Below are 14,113 nucleotides of genomic sequence, written 5' to 3'. Positions count from 1 at the left end.
ACACTATGCCCTTCTAGGGTATGGATTCAGCTCTTTGGCTAGTTTGGAACAGAGTCCTCAGATGGACATACAGCTCTTGGCCTGCTTTGGTCCTGCCCAGATGGACAGTGTTGCAATTACCCACACTTCCCAGCGGCTGTTTCTTCGTTACTGAAAGCTGGTCTTGATTGTCTCCGAAGCAGAATTCAATTTGCAGTTCCCCCAGTAACGTGCTGTGATTCATTCGGGGACAAATCTGGATTGAACTGAATCCAAGTGTCTCTTTTGTGAGACAGAAGGGAAGTATAAGTAGATACTATAGTCACCCAGATGAGTCAGCCAGGAATTCATGAAGTGATTCATAAATCGTTATAAAGACCACTAAAGTCTACTAAAATGGAGCGCTGTCTGGCTATACAAAGTGGGGTATTATCATTGGGGGGTTTTTTTAGATGTTAAATCAGATGTGAAATCCTTAAAACTGCTTTTCTTTTTAGGTTTTGAAAAGGATTCCTTTTTTCCCCTTCTGCAGTCGGCCAACTGCTAAAGCCATTTTTCATTGATTAGTTTTCACAGATGAATTTTAAAACCACCACAGATGATACCCCACAATTCTTTGGGGGAATAGAAAAGACCTCCCTAAATCCACCATAGACCAGTTTGTATCCATTATTTCTACTCCCTGGCAGCAAATCAATAATATTTTTCATGTGAATACAATGAAACAAGCTGTTGCGGTGCATTCTTCCTTCTTTGGGAGGTCTGCAACCCCTGTGGAAGGTTGGGGGGAGGGGGGGACTATCGAAAGCACATATCAACCAACATTTAATCTAGTTGATCATGTAAACACTTCTTTTCAAAGTGTTAACCACCAAAGCAGTGCTAAAACATGGAATCCCACATTGCTTGCTAGAACTGCTTGTGTATACAACAGGAGTGAAGAAAGTAAGACATATTTATGACATGTACTTGACTTGCAACACAGTCTATTAGTAAATTTTGTTTGAAGAAGCACAATTGTAAGTTGACATGGAAATACTTTGGACTTATAGACAGGGGAAAAGTGCTACCTGAAAGGAGTTATCCAATTGCAAAGACTAAAGGTATAAGCACAGCTTGGGCGTGAAGAACCCCAGCTCAGAATTGAGCAAGTTCACCAAAGTGAATTGGGCAGAACCAGAAAATTAGCCAGTTGAGTAAATGCCTCACTTTCTTTGAGCTTTAGTTTCCATATCTGAATAGTCTAGGGAGAAAAGAGTCCTAATATTTTTTATTTTATTTACTTTTTATTTTATTTTATTTATTCTTTTATTTAAGATGTTCTAATGCAGTGCTCAAACCACAATCTTATATAGTTCTCAAGCACTGGGTACATGTAAATGTCAGGATTACCTTAAATGTACATTCTATTTGTAGCAATCATTCCATAAACATGTAATCATTATCAAAAGGTATCAGATATTCATTGTCTAAAGTCCTTTGATATCTGTGACTTCCCAATTTAAAGTTGTTCATATTCCACCTCCACACCTTATTTTTCTCCTTTAGTACTCATTTTCTCTGGCCCAATACATAATTTGCTTACTTAAATTTGTTCATTGCCTGCCTCCCCTCACTAAAATATAGCTTCCACAAAGACAGGGGTATATGTCGTGTTGCTCTAACCCAATGCTTAGAACAGTGCGACACACTTGGTCAGTGCTCAATAAATATCTCTTGAATGAATAAATATCTTTTCTCAGATTTTACAATGCCTAGTTAGAGTCAAGATTATCTTTATTTTACACTTGAAATTGAGGCTGAGAGAAGTCAGAGAATTTATTCAAGATTACCCAGCTAGTAGAGACGGAGCCAGAATCCAAGCCCAGGTGGGTCTGACTTCTAGTCCATCTGTTTTCTACGACATCCATCTGCTTTTCCTGCCATTTGCAGTTTTTCTGCTCATGAACCTCACCAATTCTACGTCTCAATTGGGGCCTGCTGTTCTATGAAACATTCGAAGATTGAGTACTGCGTTTACAGGAAAGATGTCCTCTTTGCTTCCGGCCCACCTCACTGTAAGGTTGGGAAGCTCAGTGTGAACAGAGGGTGGGAGTAGGCCACAGAAGGGAAGGAGCGTAACCAAGTAAATACTTTCAAATAATCAGACATTTTCTAAGGTGTGTATAGATAAATATTTGCAGAAACCTTTTTAAGTTTTTTTTTCCCAGAACATCTTTTATGAGCCCTTTAAAACCTATTTCCCTCCTTTTTTTTTTTGGGCAAACCATTGAACCATGGCTCATGCTAAGGTTATATAAACTCTTCTACTGAATGAATGGAAATGGTTGACTCAATTCTCTGTTTGCTTTTGTGTGATCTGTTTCTGGTAAGCAGTCATTTTTTTTTTTCTTTTAATTCTAGTCTGTTGTGTGCATATTTACATAACAATCTTCTATTGTTTCAAAGAAGTATAAAAGGCCAAAGAAGAGACTGGTAAGCTATGCCAAATGAAATCTGTGAAATGTCAACTGCAGATCAGCAGCTGGGGGACACGGTTGGTCCTAGAAAAGATTTTGGAAGTTCTCTCTTCTGGCTCTTGGGCACTGCTGTAACTCAGAGTAAATTAAAGTGATGTCATCTTGTCCTGACGTAATGGGGGAATGAGATATTCCACAGGAGAAAAATTGTAAATCACTGCAATTTATACTCAGCATCAAAATTTTTTGTGTATTTATTTTAGCTTCAAAAATTTTTAATTCACCTTCTTTGGATTAAAAAGAAATCTCTTTAACTGTTTTGGGCAGCATATTCAGATCATATTTATTTTGGTGTGCATGTTAAAGAAAGAAGGTTGGAAAATAGGTGAGGACACTAAGATGATGGGGTTCTGACCGCCCCCCACCTTCAACAATAAGAATGTTTTTCATTTTGCTTAGTGAGCTTCTGTTTAAGTGTGCATCTTTTTTGTTTGTTTACTTGCTTCTGTAGTAAATGGCTGCAAACTACTCAAATTTCTTGAGTCCTTTTGGCTTTTTAAATAACATTCTGGCATCCCTCTTGCTGTGAGTGGTCAGTGATTGTTTTCAGATGCTCCCAGGGCCTTGCCTCTGACGGTAGGACTCTCTTCCACCTTCTCCACTCCTCTCTTGCCCCCTCACCCCTGAATTTAATTTGCTATTTCTAGTCTACTATGAGCAGGTTAACAAGTAACCAAGTTTATAAAAATTGTTTCAATTAACAGTGAGAATGTGAGAGATTTTTTGATAAAATACCGTGTAATGTTTCTAGGCAGTATGAAATTAATTCTATGTGCTGTCCTTGAAAATCACACTTATACACTCACTTCTTACGCTGGACCTTTTAGTGCTGAATTCTTATTTATTTACTCGTTCCTAGCAGTTGTCTGGATAATCAAGATCACATCTTGTCACTTTTGATCTTTTCTCTATACATGTAAAAGTTACAATTTATGTACTAATTCTCTTCTTTCCAAATCAAAGAGCACTTTAGGTGTACATTTATTTCACGTAGAATAATTCATATTTAAATTTTTATTAATACTTTATATGGGGTGATATGCTATATTTTGAAATTATATTTACTTTATACCATATAATGTCATTTATTTGAATAACATGGAGAAAAATCCAGTGTGAATTAGCAAAAAGCAAAATGTAGAGTAGGCATTATTGAAGGCTTTAGGAGGCATTATTTCATTCACCTCAGATTTCTGAGATAAGTAATGCTAAAACCTTGGTGTGTATCATACCACATTTTTTTTCGTTGTTCAACATTGCTGTTACATTAAGTAATACATGGTAGTCAAGAGAGCATGGCCAGGGTTTGAATGCGTGAATGAATAGATAAAAATGATTTGTAATTAGCGTGCAATTATGTAGACTCTCTAGATAGGTAGATACATAGATAAATAATTGATGTGTGGAGATATAATATATATATAGATTGTAGAGTCTATTATATAGAATGTATATTCCAGATGACTCCTAAAATGCTCAAATGATTTCTATTCTTTTAGTTGGTTGAATTCTTCCCCTTTTTTGTAGGTAGTGACCATAATTCACTCCATAGCCATATCCTCCCAAATTATAAAAAATAAGGTTTTATATTATAATCTTTGCGTCCTTCCCCTCCCCCATCCACCTTTTCTACTCTTTGTTAATCAAATCCTTGTTTATGAGGCAGACTTGCTGTGCTGTGGGAGTGGGGAATTGTGAAACAAAATGGTTCTCCTCTGTCAAGCCAATGATGTCATACTTCTAAATACTACAACATGCCCCATTCCACACAACTCTGCCCCATTAGTCCCCAATAGAAAGGAAAGATGGCAGAAATACCAGAAGAAAAGGCAGGAAAACCATCTAGAGCATGTTACATCCTTTTTTCCCAAATGAAGAAATAGAATTAGGAAGCCAGTCAAAGGATCCTACTGCTTTGCCCAAAAAACAGAATTGTGATGCCAGTGATGGCTACTTAGCAGTAACATAGGCTGCCTTACAATTCAAATCCTCCCTCCCTGGGGGTCTCCTGCCGACAGGATTTCGGCGTTGAGTAGTAGAGTGGACTCCTGGTAGCCCTAAGGTCTGTGATCCCATAGTTCCTCATCCCTTTCCCGCAACCTCAGAGCAGCTTGCGAGACACATTAAGGACATGTTCCCCAAGAAAATAGCCTCCATATGAGGAATCCTGGCATATGAGTTTTTACTGGATGTTCTCAGGGCAGTGCCAGGATTCCTTCGTTGTGTTTTCTCTCAAGGACATTCAGCACGTCTTTTCAGGCTAATTCCAATTAAGATGATATGCTTGGAAAATGTATATTTACCCAGCACAGGACACACAGTTACTATTCTCTTTCAACAGAGTGAGAATGTAAATTATTGATTAAGCAGACATCTTAACCCAGCAAGATTGTTTAAGCCTCCTCTGACTCCTCTTCTCCAGGGGTTAACTAGTCCAAATCCTTCCTTCTTGGTTCCTACCTCACCCTCTTACACAGCCTCACCATACATCAGTAAGGGGAAAGCACAAAGAGCATGGGATTTCATCCCGTGGTTTCTTACTGCTGCAATACCGGTGTAGAAGCTCTGTCTTATTAAATATTCTGAGTCAGAGCATTGTGAATTACTTTATAAACTTGACTGGTTCATCCTCCCTTTGTGCCGTCTACGGGCCTACACAAAGCACAGCAAAGTGAAGTGGCTTGTTCCTGTGAAGTGAGTGGTATAAACAGATAGTGGCTTCTACACATTAGTGTAAGATAAAGCCTGTCTTCCTAAATGGTATAAGAACAAGCAATTGAAAGTTTTCAACTTACTGGGCCTTTTTGGGGAAACTAAACAATTCATTACTAAGACATTTGTCCCCCGAATTATTTTGCTGCTTCATTCACTGCATTGATAGAGTCTCTACTCCTTTCTCAACCACGTTTGTGCCAGCCCTCTACTAAACTGGCAAATCAAGTATCACTACGAAGCCTATGGACATTGCTGAACTTTAGCCTTTTTCTCACAAGTACACTTTCCCTTCAATGTTAGAAATTATAAATTGTTATTTTAAACCTAGTGAGTCAGATCCTAACAATTTTCCCTTAGAATTAGGAGATCAGTGGACAGTTATCTATCTTATATCTCTGGTTAGTTGACGGTGTCACCTTATTTAAACACCTGTATGTCCCCCTTCAGAAACTACCGAAAGTGTTATTGTGATTGGCACATGTGACTGCAAAAGATGTCCCACATCGTATTCCTGTTACACCCTGGGCAGTGTTCTTTGCCAAGCACAGAATCCACGCAGATCTCTTGGGTTCTGGGTTTCAAACCACACTTGACCTTTGAGGTTTAAGTTAATTTATTCTTGGCAAAAGAAAATGTATTGTTTAAAAAGAATAGGATTAGAGAGGCTTATAATAAAGACTTGTAACACTTCTTGGACCTCAGATATGTCTTACAGAACAAAATGTTTATGAGCTAAGTGTAAATGAATCAGAAACATACGGATCAAATTTCCCCTAAAATGCAAACAGATTTAAAAATTAGCAGAAAAGGGGTCTGGAAAAAGATGTGCTTTGAATTTCACTAAACCCAGAGTATTTAAAACGCATTTTAAGAAGCTTGACAAATCCAAACTGTGACTAGATTTCCCCTTTGTTGATCTCTTTTATTCCCTCAATATCTCAATTGAGAAGTCAGTGGTTAAAAATGGGAGAAAAAAGTCTTAAAGATTTTTCTTAAAAGAGCTTTGGTCATACTCCTATATAGCCAGAATGGGAAATTAGAACTGGGCTTTGCAGAGTTTGTCTTTGCTCCTGCTGTTTTTTCTCCTTCATGTTGCCTTTTATAATTGTTTTCTCAGGTTTGCACCTTCTGCTCCATCTCCTCACCACATCAGCCCCCGGAGAGTTCCAGCTCCTTCTTCAATAATGCAGAGAACACAGCCTCCCCATACCCAGCAGCCGTCAGGATCACACCTGAAGTCTTATCAGCCAGAAACAAACTCTTCATTTCAACCAAATGGAATCCATGTCCATGGTGAGTGAGGAGCTGTCAGTCCCTTGAGTTTTAAAAAGTGATGTTGTGCTGTTGCTTTTAATCAAGAGTCTTAGTTACCAGTTGTGGATTTCAAATGTTCTGTTATACACCATTATTTGGCTTTTATGACTTTGCTCTAAAATTTCACACTTAATCAGCAGGAAATCTTACAGTGTTTTCTTGGCTTTGACTCTAAGATGCTACGACTTGTGACACTCCAAAGTGGTCAGCCTAAGGTGATGATCCATTCATTGACCCAGGACAGCTCATGGACAGGCCCTAGCAACAGCATCTTGTTTCCTAAACGGTGAACAGTCATATGGAAGAGAATAACAGGAATTCTTTTGCCCATGCATACCTTTCCTCTCATAGGTCTTTGCCCCCATTCCCATATGCCCAGATACTCTCCATCCTTCAAGGCCCAAGTGAAATGACATGTCCTCTCTGAAGCCTTTCCTGATCCCCTACCTCTAAACTCTGATTGCACATCACCTGTATCTCTTTGATAGTACTTATGCTCTCTCTACCTTGTAATGTACTTCTCCATAAGTAAAACTTGTCTTTAATATTAATGTGTAAACTTCTTTCTGAGGTCAGAATTTTCTGGCCCGTTGTCATTTCCCTTAGAGAACTTAGCACAGTTCTTCACATGTTGTAAAGACACATAGATATTTGTTAGGTGCGTGGAGGAAGAAAAGGAGGGAGGGAGACAAGAGAAATCATGATGCAAATCTTGTGTTTAACTCAGAATATGCATGGACAACTAAGTCTGGCTTAATTTATTTTCTTTATTTAAACTCATTTTGCTGACCTGGGCAGATATGTTAGTGAACATCCAAAGAAAGTCAAATTGCCAAATCATATAGACTCAAACTACACATGGCCTTTTACTTCTTGGGGGCAGTGAGAACTTCTATGTAAGTAGAAGGGATATTGTCCATTTAGTTTGAGTGTTTTAGCTCCTTCTGAAAGCTATGATTCTCCTCCATCTGCCTCTTGCTGATTCCTGAATTTGCTCCATGTGAGTTATTACTTGAAATTAATGGATGGTATCCCCAAAGAAATCTAAATCAGTATTCCAGCTGAGTATGAATAACTTCCTGAGATGGAAGAATCAAGCAGCACTATGGAGTTAGGCTTGGATAAGAACATCAAAGTATGGGTCTGGACAGCCAAAGAGGAGACAATGTGGAGACAGTGGCAGCTATAGGGAGGAAGGGAAAGACCCTGAAAAGCCCAGAGCCACTGGCTCTGGCTCAAAATTCCATCCATCTCTTCTCCCCATTCCCTGAGTGTAGTCATACAAACCTTCTGTCCCCAACTAAACTTGGGCTTCCACCATTCTTTGGGTCTGTGGTAATTTTTACCTTCTTCTGTTGGTAAATTTCTTCTCAAGCTTTAGTTATATATTTATTCAACCAAGAAATATTTCTTGAGTGCCTACTATGTGAAAGCAATGCTTATGTGAGAAAAACAAACAGCATGCTCCCGTCTGAGGGGGGCCTCCCAGTCCAGATAAGGAGCTTGTCTAATATGGAGGAGATCCAAGTTGCCTGTGCTGTGAAGCCGCCCTCACCTGCAGGCAGGAGGTGGACAACGTAAGTGTGGGCTTTGTGGAATACAGAATAGGTCCTTGATCCTAAGATACATGATTTTTACCTTCACTTCAACATCACTGAAAGCTGACCATATGTCCATCAGTGGCATCACATAATTGGCAATGATTTTTCTTTCTTCATTGTATAGAATAATGGAGCATTTCACAGTCAGTGGTGTCATAGTTCCAATGAAATGCAGCATAACATGCTTTGATTACAACTGTGAAACACATTTTAAAAATTCAAAAATTAACCTATGTGTAGAGGAAAAATTGGAAGGAAATTCTCCAAAACATTAACAGTTTTTTTAATCACAGTGGTAGAATAATGGGTGATTCCTTTCCTCTTTTTTCTGCTTTCAAAAGAAATTTTAAAAGAGATTTTGGAATTAGACCAATTTTAATGGAAACACCAGTCTACTCAACTGTGTGACTCTGGACAAATTATTGAACCTGGATTCACATTCATTAGATGAGGAGAGTCTTACCTACCTTCTCTCATCAGTCATCATGAGGATTTGACAAGAAAAGCATCTGGCAGAGTAGGAGCTTAATTAATTTAATGCTCTTCCTTCTACTCCCTTTCTTTTCTTTATCAAACTCTTTGAGAATAGGAATAATGTTTGTAGCCCCAGGGCAACCAGAATACTTGGTACAAAGTAGGCATTTAGTAAATATTTACTGAATAGGTGATTGGCACTCTCTCATTAAACAAATGATAGGGAAACTAGAGGACACAGAAAATGGGATCTACCTTACCATTTTGCCCTACCTCTTGGCAAAAGAGTCTTTTCCCACATTTCTCTTTTTTACTGAAATAATGAATATATTGTCAACTTGAGATTGTTAGTTTTTTTTCTAACTTTCACTTTGTAATTGTTAAAAATTCCATGGCCAATGAGAAACTGCTAATCGCAGCCCTAAAAATAAATGCATATGACAAGCCTTTCTGGAAGAGATCAGGGTATAGTTATACAAATTGAGAAATCATGCTTTCTCCCAGAAGATGGGCAAGTAGCTGCTGTGATAAGCTTGCAAAGGGAGTGTCCATGCATTAGCCACTGGGCCACTGATAGGAGTTAAGGGGTAGGGATCCAGATGCAGCCTTGCAGAGCCCTCCTCCATGCATTTTTCTGAAAATGTTTTTCCAGAACTTTCTAGGCACAAGCATTTCTCATCAACTGCTCCTTAGGATAAGGACCAAATTGATCTAACATTTTTCAAGTAGGTGATACAGTGCTAGGAGTGAGAAGCGTTCAAGACCTTCTAAATGAGTTGCAGTTATTGGCCATGCCTTTCAGCTTTGGCTGGACTAGTTTGCTGGGTGGCATTATACAGCATCTTGGTGACAGGGATCTTCATCCCCTAATAAAACTAGACTTTTAAAGCCCCAAGTAGTGTCAGGGTTGCTAACACGATAGCTAGAGTCAGTGTTTGTTCTCTCTTTCAAGAAGTTCATGGCTTTAATGAGCGTCATCACCCCCTTCCTCTCTGTACTCCCGGGTAGAGGTCAGAGAAAAATGTCATGACTGTATTTTTAGAGATGGGAACTGAGACATAGAAGAATATAAAATGTCTAGGCATTGCTGCCTTGGCAAAGTACACAGGCATCTTTAACAAGAGGTCCACATTTCCAAGCCACATTCTTAATCTACATGTTTCTATGTCCAAGACACACCAAAATAAATATGCATTTATATCTTTCCATGGGAAATATTTTGCCTGTAAATACTGTTGCATTACATAGTATCATGCAATACCGTGATATGAGTATTACATCATGAAAGGTTAGAACTCAGAGGAACCTTGGTCTTACAGAAAGAAAATGAGGACCATTGAGTTTTGTTCATGCCATACTAATTGATGCAGAACTCAGACGTTGTGTGCTCAATGTATATTTTTATTAATAAATGTTTTGTAAAAGGCATTCTTTGAAAAGATTAATAGAACTGCTTTTTAAAGTTCCCTCACCTAGTGAATGACCCCAGGACGAGAGCTCAATTTTGTTGATTCTGCATCTGCTTCATGCATTCATACTGCCTTCATTAGTAAGGTGGATAAGGTGTCATTTCTTTTAATGTTGCAATGTTGATAGCATTTACAAGTTTAGCATTTATTCTGTTTGGGTGGCATCTCCAAGGCAACTTCTCAGTACATTTTAGTCTTTTATTTTAGCTGTAAACATAAGGGCAGCTCTTTCCAGTCATGTAGGCTTGTTCTTCGGTCTTTTCTTTCTCTTTAGGGCCATTCTCTTGCCCAGGCAAGCTTCAGAATTTTGCCTGGATTAGTTGCCTGAGAGTTGATATTTGTACATTTTGTTATGGTACCAATGGATAATTTCTTTTGAAATGCCCTATTTACTCCAGGCTGTTAGAATGCCATGGGAATTCCTAGAACAGCATTTTCACAACCTTCCTACTTCTGGACACATCAAGGAGAGGCCAAGTTCAATTCAGCAAATGTTTACTGGTCACGCACTATGTGCCAGGCAAACATTTAATCAATGCACTGTGAAACATGCAATAATAGAAGGTATCAGAATCACCCAGTTTATTCAGAGGAATAAGGTGTCAGAGAAGGGTACCTGGAGGTGACTCTTTTTTTTTTTTTTTTTTTAAAGATTTTATTTTTTCCTTTTTCTCCCCAAAGCCCCCCGGTACATAGTTGTGTATTCTTCGTTGTGGGTTCCTCTAGTTGTGGCATGTGGGACGCTGCCTCAGCGTGGTCTGACGAGCAGTGCCATGTCCGCGCCCAGGATTCGAACCAACGAAACACTGGGCCGCCTGCAGCGGAGCGCGCAAACTTAACCACTCGGCCACGGGGCCAGCCCCCCTGGAGGTGACTCTTGAATAGAGTTTTGAAGATAAATAGTTCATGGGGAAGGCCAAGTGGGCAGAGGCATTCCAGGCAAGGGGAAGCAAAGTGCCCAGGAAAGAACACAAATAACGGTGTGGCTTGTGCCTAGAGAGAAGAGCCAAAGGCAGTTTTAGTATGGCCGGGATGTACAGCTTAAGCCATGGAGTAGAGGGTGAGAAGACTGGAGAACCAGCAAGGCCAGATCATAAAGGGGTTTGGGGCCAAGCTAGGTGAAATGCTACTGAGTGAAGAAGCCAGCCTGGTATTTTAGAAAAGTCAGCGTTGTCTAGAGAATGGAATGGGAGAGGTAGGAACATTACATCCTAACTGTTGGGATTCTATTGGACTGCATGTGTAGAACACCCAAACAACAGTCTCTTAAATGAACAGTCCAGTTCACTCAGATGCAACTGGTAAATAGGAGAATGATGTCAGAATAATGTGGAATTGTGTTTGTTCACATATAATCTTTCCTAGGCAAGAGGAACTGGAATAGCAAAGGAAGAAGAAAATGAAAAAGCCCTCAGCCTAGCTGCTGTACAGGCAGGAGCCTTTTCATCTCTCTTTTAATAAAATTGGAATTGAGCGCAACCCTAGACACTCCCACCCCAGAGAAATGTACACCCAGCCTTGCACGGCCCTCAGCTAATGGCAGATCATAATCTTTCCTATGTGCTGCTTCTATCACCTGTTGTCTCAGTTCCTGCAAGCCAGCGTTTCCAGTTGACAGTTTTGTGCATTTTCGATAACCACTGAGGAGCCTCTAGCCACACACAGCTGGCTGCCCAAATTCCCTCTTGATAACTCTGTTACTGCTGTAGTAAGAAGGTTTCCTAGATCTTGAGCGGTCTGTCCCAATCGTAGTTTTCCCAAAGAGCCTCTTATTTGTAATACACATTTGTACAGAGCACAAGACTTTTCGGGATTTGTTTATCGTGTTATACTAGCACGCCTACTATTTAGGTTCACTCTTCTCATGTGACAAAACGTCTAACAGTAAACAGTGTGGGTGGAGGAGCAGCCCCAAGGAGCCAACAGTGTGCCAGCCTCCTCCTAGCTTTCTGCTTTGCCATCTCTAATGGGTGGCTTCCATCCTCCTGATCACAATATGGATGTTGATATTCTACATATCTTGTCCCAGTTTCAGGCAGAGGACAGGGGGAAGAGTGAAGGACAAGTGTACCCCAAGCTGAGTCACATGGCTACCCTCACATGCGAGGGAGTCTAGGAAGACAGATATTTTAGTGCATTGCCATGCTTAACAAAATTGAGGTTCTATTAATAATATTTATTGGATAGGCACACTGCAGGGTCTGCCAAACGTTCTCTGGGACAGTTTTCTAATCTGTGAAATGGAACTATCTCCCAGATTCATTCACACTGATTGCCTCTTGGAAATCAATGGTAAAGCCTGGAGGCCTTTTTCTGAGGGGTCTGCCCCATTTATGCCCCTCTCCCCCATTCCCATAGGTTTCTATACTGACGAGCGCTTGCTCTTATTTTCACCTCTCTGGAGTTGCCAGTTGCCAACGCAAAGATTTCCATCATCCATGATCCAGTCATTAGATTTCATTAGGAAAACACCATGAAGCTGCCTCCCCAGCCTGGGCCATTTGATATCAAGGCAGCAGCAGTGGGAAGTGGGAGCCTTCTCTGTTGGTCCCGGCTCCTGTGGTTCATAAGCTGTCTTTCTCATGATTTAAAGCGTGCCCTGCCTGCAGGCCCTGAAGATGCAGACCAGTCAGTTCCGAGACAATGGTGGCATTTTCCCGCCTCAGTATGGAGCAGTAAGCTTGTCAGCCCAGTTCAAATTGACTGCATTGGGAAACGAAAGGTTTCCAGCCACCAACAGGCCTCCAAGAACAAAACATGTTGTAAATAGCTTGTCCTAGCAAACAGCCAAGTCATCTTTCAAGATGAAAAAATTTCAGAGCATTAATATTTAAACGGAATGTGGTGGCAGGTACAAGTTTAACTTCTTCCTCTGTCGTCGGCTGTTTACTTACAGTGATTGTGCAATGGTACTTTCCAGAAGAGTCCTATGGGTCACCACCATGACTGATCTCATTTCTGGGGGTTTATAGTGTTAAATGTTTAAAGGTTATTTTTTTAAGGGCAAATTGTAGAGACAATAAACATTCTCCCCTCCCACAGGAAGTTTAGTCACATCTGCATCTGGGAGGTTGGGAAATAATAAAGTAGTAAGTCTAGAAGTTGTCTTGCTTATGTGTCACAACTTCCCTTTGAAATCTCAGGAAGACAAATGAGATTGGCTGTAAATCAACAGTGTAACAGTCTGCACTGAGAAAGTTGTGACATAGTCACGAGGAGAATGAGCCATATTATTCTGATGTTATCAGCTCATGTTCTCATCAGTAGTCATAATCAGGAATAATTCTTGGTATAAGCCATGATGTTATTAATGCTTGTATAGTGCTAGGAGTTGATGATTAGATCCAGAGAAATTCTTAATTACGCTTATACACTTAATTACTACAAAATTACCTCAAGAGCAGTTTTACATAACTAGTACTTTATAAATTCTGACAGTGTGCTAATTCGATAAAACAAAAATTAAACTGAGGTGTGTATTCAGGGTGCAATCAGCCTTTCACCATGTTGGGTTTTGTGGGAGGGGTGTAAGATGGTCATCTTAATCAGAAGAGCCGTTGAGTGATTGATTATGAAAATGACTGAACTGTGAATAATCTACGTATGTAATTATGCATCTACACACAAGCACGCACACACACAGATTAAACCCATATATCAATAAGGATATTAAGATGACTGAATCAACTAAGCATCACTACATTGTAAGTTTCCTCAGGACAAAAACTGTATCCTCCCACAATGTTTTGCTCATAGTAAATGCTTAATAAAAGTTTGCTGAATAAATATAAATTGAGTAAAAAGGAGAGGAAGAGGAGGAGAGGGATTTTTTGCTCATGGCTTCTTGGACTGATTGATGGAGCCATTTGCCTTGGCAAAACTGTGACTTGGAGTCAGTTCTCAGGGCCCCTCTTTTCTCTGGGCTCCTGTTTTCCTGTCCCTCTCTTCAGATGTCCAGTGCCTGCCAACTGCCTGAGACCTCTCCCCAGAGGAAATAGGATGATCTGATGATTCCCTTATACGTTAAGGTATCTTTAATATA

The 14,113-nt window shown here is 39.9% G+C and overlaps 1 protein-coding gene across 3 annotated transcripts in view; it reads left to right on the top strand.

The window, feature by feature from the left end:
• GLIS3 (GLIS family zinc finger 3) overlaps positions 1–14,113 on the top strand; it is a 446,896-nt gene that overhangs the window by 411,179 nt on the left and 21,604 nt on the right. For all 3 annotated transcript variants that reach the window (XM_005604984.4, XM_001491923.6, XM_070248275.1), the window contains one exon: positions 6,331–6,506. In XM_005604984.4, coding sequence (XP_005605041.1) covers positions 6,331–6,506 — 176 coding nt within the window. The remainder of the gene's footprint in view (positions 1–6,330; positions 6,507–14,113) is intronic.

The sequence above is a fragment of the Equus caballus genome, chromosome 23 (assembly GCF_041296265.1).
Source record: "Equus caballus isolate H_3958 breed thoroughbred chromosome 23, TB-T2T, whole genome shotgun sequence".
NCBI classification, from domain to species: domain Eukaryota; kingdom Metazoa; phylum Chordata; class Mammalia; order Perissodactyla; family Equidae; genus Equus; species Equus caballus.
Note: the sequence above shows the minus strand (reverse complement) of the source record. Positions and strands in the feature narration are given on the sequence as shown.